General features: G+C 40.0%; 1 protein-coding gene across 1 annotated transcript in view; it reads right to left on the bottom strand.

Annotated features, from left to right (window-relative positions):
* The window catches only part of ASIC5 (acid sensing ion channel subunit family member 5), a 54,651-nt gene extending 46,090 nt beyond the window's left edge, over positions 1 to 8,561 (bottom strand). Inside the window, exons 1-2 of the mRNA XM_010813840.4 lie at positions 8,461 to 8,561; positions 5,602 to 5,908 (exon numbers count right to left, since the gene is read on the bottom strand). Coding sequence (XP_010812142.2) covers positions 5,602 to 5,908; positions 8,461 to 8,557 — 404 coding nt within the window. The 5' untranslated portion in view covers positions 8,558 to 8,561. The remainder of the gene's footprint in view (positions 1 to 5,601; positions 5,909 to 8,460) is intronic.
* Between the last annotated feature and the right edge of the window lie 4,977 nt (positions 8,562 to 13,538).

The raw sequence follows: 13,538 nt of genomic DNA, 5'->3' as shown, positions 1-13,538 counted from the left end.
TGAGGCCCTTTTAATTTTCCTTCATTTAGTTTTTCTCTCTGTTTCTCAGCTCACATACTTTGTTAATTTATCTTCCAGTTCACTGATTCTTTCTTCAGCCACCTCAAACCTATTGCTCAGTCCCTTAATGGATGTAGTGAATTTTTTACTTCAGTAATACACTTTTCAAAACCAAGAATGTCCTTTTGGTTCTTTGTATAATTTCTGTCCTTACTGATATTGTTTGCTTAATGAGACATTATATCTTCCTTTATGTCTTCAATCACAGTTTATTCAATTATTTGTATTTATAATAGCTGATTTGATGTCTGCTAAGTCTGATACCCCATGTCCAAGGTAAGAGAAACCCAGGTAAGATGATAGGTGTTGCGAGAGGGCATCAGAGGGCTGACACGTGGAAACCATAACCACAGAAAACTAGCCAATCTGATCAACAGACCACAGCCTTGTCTACTCAGTGAAACTAAGCCATGCTGTGTGGGGCCACCCAAGATGCACGGGTCATGGTGGAGAGGTCTGACAGAAAGTGGTCCACTGGAGAAGGGAATGGCAAACCACTTCAGTATTCTTGCCTTGGAAACCCCATGAACAGTATGAAAAGGCAAAATGTTAGGATACTGAAAGGGGAACTCCCAGGGTCAGTAGGTGCCCAATATGCTACTGGAGATCAGTGGAGAAATAACTCCAGAATGAATGAAGGGATGGAGCCAAAGCAAAAACAATACCCAGTTGTGGATGCGACTGGTGATAGAAGCAAGGTCCAATGCTGTAAAGAGCAATATTGCATAGGAGTCTGGAATGTCAGGTCCATGAATCAAGCTAAATTGGAAGTGGTCAAACAGGAGATGGCAAGAGTGAATATCGACATTCTAGGAATCAGCGAACTAAAATGGACCGGAATGGGTGAATTAAATCAGATCTACTACTGTGGGCAGGAATCCTTTGGAAGAAATGGAGTAGCCATCATGGTCAACAAGAGTCCGAAATGCAGTACTTGGATGCAATCTCAAAAACAACAGAATGATCTCTGTTCATTTCCAAGGCAAACCATTCAATATCACAGTAATCCAAGTCTATGCCCCAACCAGTAACGCTGAAGAAGCTGAACGGTTTTATGAAGATCTACAAGACCTTTTAGAACTAACACCCAGAAAAGATGTCCTTTTCATTATAGGGGACTGGAATGCAAAAGTAGGAAGTCAAGAAACACCTGTGGTAACAGGCAAATTTGGCCTTGGAATGTGGAATGAAGCAGGGAAAAGGCTAATAGAGTTTTACCAAGAGAATGCACTGGTCATAACAAACACTCTCTTCCAACAACACAAGAGAAGACTCTAAACAAGGACATCACCAGATGGTCAACACCGAAATCAGGTTGATTATATTCTTTGCAGCCAAAGATGGAGAAGCTTTAGACAGTCAGCAAAAACAAGACCGGGAGCTGACTGTGGCTCAGATCATGAATTCCTTATTGCCAAATTCAGACTTAAATTGAAGAAAGTGGGGAAAACCACTAGACCATTCAGGTATGACCTAAATCAAATCCCTTATGATTATACAGTGGAAGTGAGAAATAGATATAAGGGACTAGATCTGATAGACAGAGTGTCTGATGAACTATGGATGGAGGTTTGTGACATTGTACAGGAGACAGGGATTGAGACCATCCCCATGGAAAAGAAATGCAAAAAAGCAAACGGCTGTCTGAGGAGGACTTACAAATAGCTGTGAAAAGAAGAGAAGCGAAAAGCAAAGGAGAAAAGGAAAGATATAAACATCTGAATGCAGAGTTCCAAAGAATAGCAAGGAGAGATAAGAAAGCCTTCCTCAGTGATCAATGCAAAGAAATAGAGGAAAACAACAGAATGGGAAAGACTAGAGATCGCTTCAAGAATATTAGAGATACCAAGGGAACATTTCATGCAAGATGGGCTCGAAAAAGGACAGAAATGATATGGACCTAACAGAAGCAGGAGATATTAGAAGAGGTGGCAAGAATACACAGAAGAACTGTACAAAAAAGATATTCACGACCAAGATAATCACAATGGTGTGATCACTCACCTAGAGCCAGACATCCTGGAATGTGAAGAGAAGTGGGCCTTATAAAGCATCACTACGAACAAAGCTAGTGGAGGTGACGGAATTCCAGTTGAGCTCTTTCAAATCCTGAAAGATGATGCTGTGAAAGTGCTGCACTCAATATGCCAGTAAATTTGGAAAACTCAGCAGTGGCCACAGGACTGGAAAAGGTCAGTTTTCATTCCAATCCCAAAGAAAGGCAATGCCAAAGAATGCTTAAACTACCACACAATTGCACCCATCTCACACTCTAGTAAATTAATGCTCAAAATTCTCCAAAGCAGGCTTCAGCAGTAGGTGAACCATGAACTTCCAGATGTTCAAGTTAGTTTTAGAAAAGGCAGAGGAACCACAGATCAAGTTGCCAACATCTGCTGGATCATGGAAAAAGCAAGAGAGTTCCAGAAAAACATCTATTTCTGCTTTATTGACTATGCCAAAGCCTTTGACTGTGTGGATCACAATAAACTGTGGAAAATTCTGAAAGAGATGGGAATACCAGACCATCTGACCTGCCTCCTGAGAAACCTATATGCAGGTCAGGAAGCAACAGATAGAACTGGACATGGAACAACAGACTGGTTCCAAATAAGAAAAGGAGTACATCAAGCCTGTATATTGTCACCATGCTTATTTAACTTCTATGCAGAGTACATCATGAAAAACGCTTGGCTGGAAGAAGCACAAGCTGGAATTAAGATTGTCGGGAGAAATATCAATAACCTCAGATATGCAGATGACGCCACCCTTATGGCAGAAAGTGAAGAGAAACTAAAAAGCCTCTTGATGAAAGTGAAAGAGGAGAGTGAAAAAGTTGGCTTAAAGCTCAACATTCAGAAAACGAAGATCATGGCATCTGGTCTTCTTGGGAAATAGATGGGGAAACAGTGGAAACAGTGTCAGACTATTTTTTTGAACTCCAAAATCACTGCAGATGGTGATTGCAGCCATGAAATTAAAAGACGCTTACTCCTTGGAAGGAAAGTTATGACCAACCTAGATAGCATATTGAAAAGCAGAGATATTACTTTGCCAAGAAAAGTCCACCTAGTCAAGGCTATGGTTTTTCCAGTAGTCATGTATGGATGTGAGAGTTGGACTGTGAAGAAGGCTGAGTGCCGAAGAATTGATGCTTTTGAGCTGTGGTGTTGGAGAAAACTCTTGAGAGTCCCTTGGACTGCAAGGAGATCCAACCAGTCCATCCTAAAGGAGATCAGTCCTGGGTGTTCATTGGAAGAACTGATGCTAAAGCTGAAACTCCAATACTTTGGCCACCTCATGCGAAGAGTTAACGCATTGGAAAAGACTCTGATGCTGGGAGGGATTGGGGGCAGGCGGAGAAGGGGACGACAGGGGATGAGATGGCTGGATGGCATCACTGACTCGATGGACATAAGTTAGAGTGAACTCCGGGAGTTGGTGATGGACAAGGAGGCCTGGTGTGCTGCAGTTCATGGGGTCGCAAAGAGTCAGACACAACTGAGCGAGTGAACTGAACTGAATTGATGTCTGATATCTAAGTTGGGCAATTTATGTTGACTGTTATTTAAGATTCCTCCATCTATTTGTGGCTTGATAACTTATTTTTTTTTACCACTAATAATATTTCACTGAGTTGTAGGAGTTGCTTCTGTATTTTGGTGATTAGCTTCTAAATGGTTGTTTTTTTGAGTAAATTGTACCAGTTATGGTTGTTTCTCTCAGGAAAATTTCTGTTAAGGTCCTCACACTGGCATACTCAAAATGATATGTGCAATTTCTTTTTAATAATGGCTATCTTCAACCAGCCTTGCTTTTGTTAGACCATATACCATTTGGACATCCCTCGTGGTCCAATGGTTAAAAAACTGCCTGCCAATGCAGAAGACGTGAATTCAATTCTTGCTCTGGGATCCCATGTGTGGCGGGACAACTAAGCCCATGCATCACAACTACTGAGCTCACGCTCCAGAACCCAGAAGATGCAACTACTGAGCACATCCGCCCTAGAGCCTGTGCTTTACAACAAGAGAAGCCACAACACTGAGAAGTCTGTGCACCGCAACTAGAGAGCCGCCTCCCACCGGCTGCAACTAGCGAAAACCCGCACACGGCAGTGAAGACCTGGTGCCACCAAAAAGAAGTAGAGAAATTAAAAAGTTTTTAAATAAATAAAATTTTAAAAAAGAACACATGCCATTTAAAATACAGTATGGTGCAACCGTATTGAATATCTTTGTGGGGCCTTTGGTTTTGTTTTACTCTTTGGCACCTTGACACATATCTTGAAATAAATCTAACTATTACCCATGCTGTAATATCAACTATATATTGAACCCTGGTGCTTCCCTTGTGGCTCAGATGGTAAAGAATCTGCCTGCAATGTGGGAGACCCAGGTTCGATCCCTGGGTTGGGAAGATCCCTGGAGAAGGCAATGGCAACCTGCTCTAGTATTTGTGCCTGGAGAATTTCATGGACAGAGGAGTCTGGCAGGCTACAGTCCATGGAGTCGCAAAGAGTCAGACGAAACTGAGTGACTAACACACACACATTGAACACCTGTCCAAAGAACCACCCCAGGGATGAGACAAAATGGTGTATATACCACCTGAACTAATGTAACAGAAAATGCATGAAGTAGATATTACATCATTTTGTACACACAGAAGTTGAAACTTTAAAAGGTGAAGTGATTTGTCCATGGCCAAATAGCTGATTAGTGGTGAATCTGAAGGAAACTACCTCCCCCACCTGCTAGGTGAAAATCCCATGTACAGAATTTCAGGCTTGACCACAGGCAGTAACAAGGGTTTTCATGAATGGCCTCATGGGGAAATTCCCTCCCTACTCCCCACAGGAGACCTGGTACGCAATCAGGGACTTGCAGATCTCTGGAGGGAGTTGTGGTCAAGGGTGCAATAGCAACAGAGTGCTGAACCAAGTGTGTGCACAGGTCACATGCCCATGGAGCTGGGCATGTTCCTATCACAATAAACATCTCACCCTGAACACATGGGAACTTTTCACATCTCCAACTTTAGCACAGTGCTTTCCTGTATCTTCAAGTTATTCCTCATCTCCCCCTACAAACTGCCTGGCCACCTTTTGACACTCACACTCCGTGACACCTAGACAGGGACGTCACCTGTCTGTCCTCTGTGCTCGCAGAGTCCTTGCACATACCTTTCATGTAATCTACAGTCACCATATATATTGCATTGTGATTGCTGATGTTTCTCAGTTTTTGGCTAATTGAAATAAACTTTTTAAATGCAAGGATAAAGACTTGTACATCTATTTAACCACAGGGTTTGGTGCTTAGCCTAGCATATAATTGTGGAGGGAAAAAAGGAAGAAAAAAAGGAAAATAGAGAAGAAATCAATAAGCTTCTTAGCACCCAACATTTCTGTTTTTAAGACAATTTAAGACCACGAGTGGTTTTGTGTATATTAAATAGCACACAATAAACTATTTCAGTCATCCAAGGAAGATTATATCTAGTAAAGTTACAGAGACTTATTAAAAGTGTAGTTTTTACCTGTTTAAATTGCAGAAGGTCACAGCTGGGAACTCTATCTTCTCCACATACTGTACCTCCATAGATGTCGTGGTGGGCCACCTGAAGTAATTGACGAGACGGCTGTATACCTGCCAGACGAGGAGACTGATGGAGCCCAGGACCACCAGCAACCAGATCACCTTGCGAATCCTACTCGGATTCCTGACAATGTTGTGGACTCCATGGAAGGAAGTGGAGATGGCAAAGTCATGGTCAAACTTCCTACGGTCAGTGTGAGGTGGCAAAGTTTTCTTTGAAAGGTAGAGCTTGATCTTTTCCAAGAGTCCTTAAATTCAACCAAAGACAAAATCAGCAATAAGTTAGGAAAACCTAACACTGTATGTGAAAAACACAACTCACATGACTTTAAACATGCTCCCTTTTATGTGTACACATAAGGACTCAAAATTCATCTTGAGTTGCACAGATTCTTCAGGAGTCAAGAAGTGTCTACTATAGAGATCTAATAAGTAGGTGAGGCCTCTCATGAGAGAATGCCTCTAGTTAATGCAAACTTACTTTAGCCCATTTCTTATTCTAATAGTGTATTTCTCTTTAGTCAAATAGGAAAAATATTCTCTGCCTCATGAGTTGGTTGTATTAAATAAAAAACACCTGGGGATAGCTTGGCACCTCACCCAGACCATGATAAGTACTCAATTCATATTAGCAGCTTGTGTTTTTCTATTAATTTGGTAGTGATGTGGTAGATGGAAAAGTTTCATGTCTAAAATTCTCATTTAAGAAATGAGTTCTTGGGTCTTCCTTGGTGGCTCAGTGGTAAAGAATCTCCTGTCAATGCAGGACACATGGGCACAGTCCCTGATCTGGGAAGAGGCTACATGCCGTGGAGCAACTGAGCTCTCGTGTCACAACTACTGAGCCTGTGCTCTGGAGTCCAGGAGATGTGACTGCTGAACTCAACATGCTGCTGAAGCTCGTGCACACTAGAGCCCACGCTCCACAACAAGAGAAGCTGCTGCAATGAGAAGCCCACATACCGCAACTAGAGAAAAGCCCAGACAGCAACAAAGACCCAGGGACAGCCAAAAATAAATAAATAAATAAAGAGAGATGAGTTCTAAGTCTCGCAAATGCTCATGATTAGCTGAATTAACTTATATCCTTTGTTTCAGTTCAGGAAGTATTCTTTCTGTCAACTAATCAACATTAATTTATTGTGTTTATTGGAAATTTTTGGAAATTAATTAATTTATAGGAAATTAATTAATTTCCAAAAGGTTTCATTAAATCATTAGTTAACATTCCCCAGGTCTCTAATCAATTAACTAAGTTTAAGTTATGGGATATACAATGATGCATAAAGACACCTATGAACATTTTCTAAGGGACTCTATCTCATCTGCAAAGCATTAGGGCACAATTACAAATTGTTTTATGATTGTTTTACACAGATTGTACACTGAGCAGGAAATTACGTATTAGTCTGATTAGCTTGACTTTGTACTAAGATCTTATAATATCTCCACGAATGGTTTTTTTAAATTTTTTGAATTTTAAACAGGTTATATATAATATATATATTATATATATATCCTGTCATGTGGTTATATATTAATACATACTTATTATATATATATGGGGGTTCCCAGGTGGCTCAGTGGGTAAAGAACCTGCCTGCAGTGCAGGAGGCGCTGGAGATATGGGTTTAATTCTTGGCTCGGGAAGATATCCTGGAAGAGGGCACAGCAACACTCCAGTATTCTTGCCCGGAGAATCCCATGGACAGAGGAACCTGGCAGGCTACAGTCCACAGGTCGCAAAGAGTTGGACATGACTGAAGCTACTGAGCATAGCACATTTTCTTTATATACATATATTCCTGCACGCGGAATCTCAGCTTCCTGACAAGGGATCAAACTCATGCCACCTGCGGTGGAACAGCAGAATTTTAACTTACTGGACTGCCAGGGAAGTCCCTAAATATGTGTATTTATAGTAACTGCACAGCTCCAGAGCAAAATCAGAAATGTATGAAAAGCTTTTGTTATTATTACTGATGAGCAAAATAAACTTAATAATGCTTGTTTACATACTATTTATCCATTAGCTACAATACATGTGCGGAATTGACTCTGACAGAAGGACAATTCAGTCTCAAGGAACCTGATGCCCTTCCTTCCACAAGGGAAGAGTGATCTAGAAATCAGTAATTGGTCAACTGCAGTGTTTCTGGTTGTAAACATTACTCTGAAAAATGTAAGTTTTAAGTAGCTCTGTCAAAACTCAGCTCATTTATTATAAATCTACTTCTTGACAACTGCTCTGACTTTCCTGGGGTGTTCTCCATCATTTGCTAGGGCATTAAAAGAATTCTTAAAAATATTTTTGGATGGATAGTGAAGTAACAAGGTCATGTATTACTGTCAGGAAGATTAGAATTTGTTTAATAAGGAGTCTACCAGTCTACAAAGCAAGAAACTTCTTACTTTACCACTGAAATGGATACTTTGTAATTATTGCAAGTGGCCCTTGCATTGAATATTGATCTTTACAGAAGCATTCTAAAGAACATCAAACAAGATTTGCTGTATTTTAATATAAAAATTGTAGGCACATGATAAATAGAAACCAAATAAATAAAACTACAAAAACTGATTCTGGTATACAAGGATATTTTAAAACTGCATATATTTGACTCCTGCATACAAAATAACACTTTTCCTAGGTAACAGAAACTGTATTACTTATAGTATATCCAAGTAATATTGGAAATCAAATTTCCCCAATGAAAATCTAACCTCCTTTTCCTTTGTTAATTTCTGGCTTTTACAGATAAAAATTCTACCTGTTCTGAGGATTTTACTCCTTACCCACCTTTCTTAGCCTGGGTGTTTGATTTCTCAAACTGCTCCATCTCCAATTTCAATAAGCAGGAGTCCTTGAGGTCTAACCAATTTCCATCAATAACCATACTCATTTTGTGGCCTTTATATAAAATACAGCAGTTGAGGCTATAAAACGTGGGCGCAATTTAAATGTTTGTGTTGCTATGCTTTGCTTCATAAAGTGCATAACCTGCAAGCTGAACACACTGGCAGAACCAGCTATGGGCCTCCGTGGACTCATGAGAAGCTGGCAGAGTGAAACCAAAAAGTATAATTAAGGAAACCATTTTCTCAGAACTAAAGGGACAATCCCTACAGATATTTGTGGTTTTAGAATCCCCCTGAACAGGCCACGTGACTCTGAAGACTCACCCGGGAGAAAGTCTTCTTGTTCTTTATTTCCACCTCTCTTTACATCACTTTGAATCAAAATGCAGTTGGAGTGAAATTTGTGGGGATAAAGATGCCTTTTCCTTGTTGAATTTTCTTTCTAAATAGCGGATGAAGGTTTTGAACAGAAATAATAATCAAATGAAAATGACAAAATAAAACCCCAGAAAAATATCTCCTTGAGAGGAAATGGTTGTTGAAAGCATTCAAACTCAATCGAGCACAAAGGCTGGTTATTTGTTCATAGGAACAATTCTGAGAAATTATAAGCATTTATTATATTAAATAATAAACTGGAGACTATGCATTGTTGTGTTTAAAGGGCACCATCTCTTGACAGAACTGAGGAACTGTCTGTATCACTACTTAAAGCCTTTTAGAGTTGCCATGGTAGCATTTCATATGATCACTAACCTTTAACATATGTGTTACATGTATTTTCTTGGAAACTCAGGACTCTAAGTTGAAACTATTCTTATATGGAAGCAAACTAAGAAATTTCAAGAGATGTAAATGAAACTCCTGGGACTTCCATAACCATGAAATTAAAAATTACAGGAAGAGGGTCAATCTTAACGTATGAATTTCTCCCTTAGAGGGCTCTCCTTTGGGGTTAATGACAGCTTCAGTTACAGTCTGTTAAAATCCAGGTGCTCCTCACTTACCTGATCACTTTTCCTTCCCCTGCATGTCCTCCTCCTTTTCTTCTTCTGAACATCTTTCTGCAGCATTCCTGGAGGTTACCTGTTCATGTCCTGTCACTCACTGTCTGAACTTTTAGGGGCAGACTCACGGGGTGATTTCAGTTTGGGAACAGACTGGTAGGTGATGGTGCCAACATGGAAAGGGCAGGCCAGGTGGGGGGCAATAATAAAACTGGGAGTGGGTACCCTGGGGGGAAAATGCTGGAAGGGAAATCAAGAGAGAGAAAGATAGCCTCCAAAGCCACATTTTATCTGCATGACAATTTAATGAAGGCTCAGGCATAACCAGGGCTTCCCTGGTGGCTCAGCAGTAAAGAATCTGCCTGCCAGTGCAGGAGGCACAGGGGCTGTGCGTTCAACCCCTGCGTCAGGAAGATCCCCTGAAGGAGGGCATGGCAACCCACTCCAGTGTTCTTGTCTGGAGAATCCTATAGACCAAGAAGCCTGAGGGGCTACAGTCCATGCAGCAGCAAAGAGTCAGACAGAACTGAAGTGACTGAGCATGCAAGCAGGCAGGCATAACTAGAAATATTTCTTTTTTTGATTTTTAAAATTTTTTGATGTGGAACATTTTTTTCAAGTCTTTATTGAATTTTTTTATAATATTGCTTCTGTTTTGTTTTGTTTTTTTTTTTTTTTAATCCCAAGGCATGTGAGACCTTACCTCCCTGATCAGGGATCAAACCTTTACCTCCTCCATTGGAAGGCACAGTCTTAACCACTGGACCACCAGGGAAATCCCCACTAGAACATTCCTAAAGTCCCTTTCATGTATTCCCTCCCTCTCCCTCTTGCTCACAACTTCTGGTTACTTCCACATAAGACCTCAGGGCAAAGAGGAAAGAAGAGTGAAACAGACAGGAAGCAAAGAAGGTTGCCAAGACTTCTCTTGTTTTGCCTACCCTTTACTTAATAGAGAATAGCATTTTAAAAGCCTCTTATTTTTGTGTGTATTCCTTACATGTGACACAATTGAAGACTGTGGTTGCTCTGGCCTGCTTGCTCTGACACCTCCTCCTCTCTCTTCTACTTTAGGATGGCCTTTCCAACATTGCTTCCTTTTCTCCTTCTCTGCTCAGTTTTAAAAATATTTTACTGTCACTTTCCTCTATCAGCAGCTGGTAGTAAATTTGAACTCAATCTTTGTCCAGTTGAGGAAATGCCCCCGTTTGCTTCATCACGTCCTTGTGCGAAATCTAAGCCACCATGCATCTCGGAAGTGCCTCTGGTTTCTTCTTTGTTAATTAATGTACCTCTTTAAGTAGCTCAGTGAAAACACAGAACCTCCCACTCCCTTCCTTCTGCTTGCCCTGCCCACTGCCCTTGATTTGTATAGCAAGGGCCTTTGGCAAAAGATCCTATCTCCAGATTTCTCCCATCACCACCCCTTAACATGCTCATGAACAGACAAAATCAAATCCAGAGGAAGTCCAGAGATTTCTAAATTATTATTATCTCCCACCCTTACACCAATAGTAGCAGCAGCAGAAAACCACTCATTACTACTGATAAAAACAAAAGGTGAAATAGAGTGGATGGTGGGGGAGAGCATTTTCTCTGCCCTTGCATTTGAATTCAGAGCATAAGCAACATTAAGAATTTTGTGCAGTGTCTAGACAAGTATATTCTGGTACCACATTCGTTATACAGACACATTTTTATTCTACTTTTCAAAAAAATCTTATGTGTTTTTGTTGTTGTTGTTGTTGTTGTTGCTTGTTTTTTTGCCACACAGCAGGTGGGGTCTTAGTTTCCTGGCCAGGGATTGAACCTGCACCCCCTGCATAGGAAGTGTGGAGTCTTAACCGGTGCACCACCAGAGAAGCCCCAAATCTTATGTGTTTTTAATAAAATTTTTGATCCCATTGAATCGACCTACATCTAAAGGTATCAAAAAGATCATCTTTAGCTACTTTTAAATTTACCTTTGAATTAAAACTTTTACTTTCTCTTTAGGGAAATGCATAACTATTAATAGTAATGCACAACTTTTTTAGATTTAGACAGATCTGATAATGACTATACGTTCTGCAAAGGAAGACAATGTAAAAAATACCTTTTCTTGTATTATTTTAAGACACTGTTCTTAATAATCTTGGAAAGGAAAAAATAAAGCAAACTCACAGCTTAGCATATCTTAACAAATACTTTCTCTCATTATATCTATTATTGTGGGTAAGAATCCCTTAGAAGAAATGGAATAGCCCCCATAGTAAAAAAAAAAGAGTCCAAAATGCAGTACTTGGATGTAGTCTCAAAAAAGACAGAATTATCTTGGTTCGTTTTCAAGGCAAACCATTCAGCATCACAGTAAGTCTATGCCCAAATCTATGCCCCAACCACTAATGCCAAAGAAGCTGAAGTTGAATGGTTCTATGAAGACCTAACAGACCTTCTAAAATTAAGACCAAATAAAGATGTCCTTTTCATCATAGGGAATTAGAATGCGAAAGTAAGAATTCAAGAGATAGCTGGAGTAAAAGGCAAATATGGCCTTGGAGTACAAAATGAAGCAGGGCGAATGCTAACAGAGTTTTGCCAAGAGAACACACTGGTCATAGCAGACACCTTCTTTCAACAACACAAGAGATGACTCTACATATTGACATCACCAAATGGTTGTTACCAAAATCAGATTGATTATATTCTTTGCAGCTGAAGATGAAGAAGCTCTATACAGCCAGCAAAAATAAGACCTGGAGCTGACTGTGGCTCAGATCATCAGCTCCTTATTGCAAAATTCGGGCTTAAATTGAAGAAAGTAGGGAAAACGTCATTCAGGTATGACTTAAATAAAATCCTGTATGATTATACAGTGGAGGTGAGAATAGATTCAAGAGATTAGATCTGGTAGACAGACAGAAGAACTATGGACAGAGTTTTGAAACATTGCACAGTAGGTGGTGACCAAAACCTCAAAGAAAAAGAAATGCAAGAAAGCAAAGTGGTTGTCTGAAGAGTCCTTACAAACAGCTGAGCAAAGAAGAGAAGTGAAAGGCAAAGGACAAAGGAAAAGATATACTCACCTGAATGTGGAGGTCCAGAGAATAGCAAGGAGAGATAAGAAAGCTTTCTTAAGTGAACACTGCAAATAAATAGAGGCAAACAATAGAATGGGAAAGACTAAAGATCTCTTTAAGAAAACTGGAGATAACAAGTGAACATTTCACGCAAAAATGGGCACAATAAAGAACAGAAATGCAAGGACCTAACAGAAGCAGAAGAGATTAAGAAGAGGTGGCAAGAATACACAGAAGAACTATACAAGAAAGTCTTAATGACCCAGACAACCATGATGATATAGTCATTCACCTAGAGTCAGTCAACTTGGAGTGTGAAGTCAAGTGGGCCTTAGGAAGCATTACTATAAACCAAGTTAGTGGAACAGATGGAATTCCAGCTGAGCTATTTTAAATCCTAAAAGTTGATGCTGTTAAAATGCTGCATTCAATATGACAGCAAATTTGGAAAGCTCAGCAGTGGCCACAGGACTAGAAAATGTCAGTTTTCATTCCAATCCTAAAGAAAGGCAATGCCAAAGAATGTTCAAACTACCACATAACTGTACTCATTTCACATGCTAGCAAGGTAATGCTCAAAATCCTTCAAAGAAGGCTTTAGCAGTATGTAAAGAGAGAACTTCCAGATGTACAAGCTAGATTTACAAAAGGCAGAGGAACCAGAGATGGAATTGCCAACATTCTTTAGGTCACAGAAAAAGCAAAGGAATTCCAGAAAAATTTCTGTTCCACTGACTACACTAAAGACTTTGACTGTGTGGATCACAACAAACTGTAGAAAATTCTTCAAGAGATGGGAGTACCAGACCAGTTTACTTGCCTCCTGACAATCTTGTATTAGGTCAAGAAGCAACATTTCGAACCAGACATGGAACAACTGGCTGGTTCCAAATTGGGAAAGGAGTATGTCAAGGCTGTATATTATCACCCTGCTTATTTAACTTAAATGCAGA

The sequence above is a fragment of the Bos taurus genome, chromosome 17, assembly GCF_002263795.3.
Source record: "Bos taurus isolate L1 Dominette 01449 registration number 42190680 breed Hereford chromosome 17, ARS-UCD2.0, whole genome shotgun sequence".
Taxonomy (NCBI): Eukaryota; Metazoa; Chordata; class Mammalia; order Artiodactyla; family Bovidae; genus Bos; species Bos taurus.
Note: the sequence above shows the minus strand (reverse complement) of the source record. Positions and strands in the feature narration are given on the sequence as shown.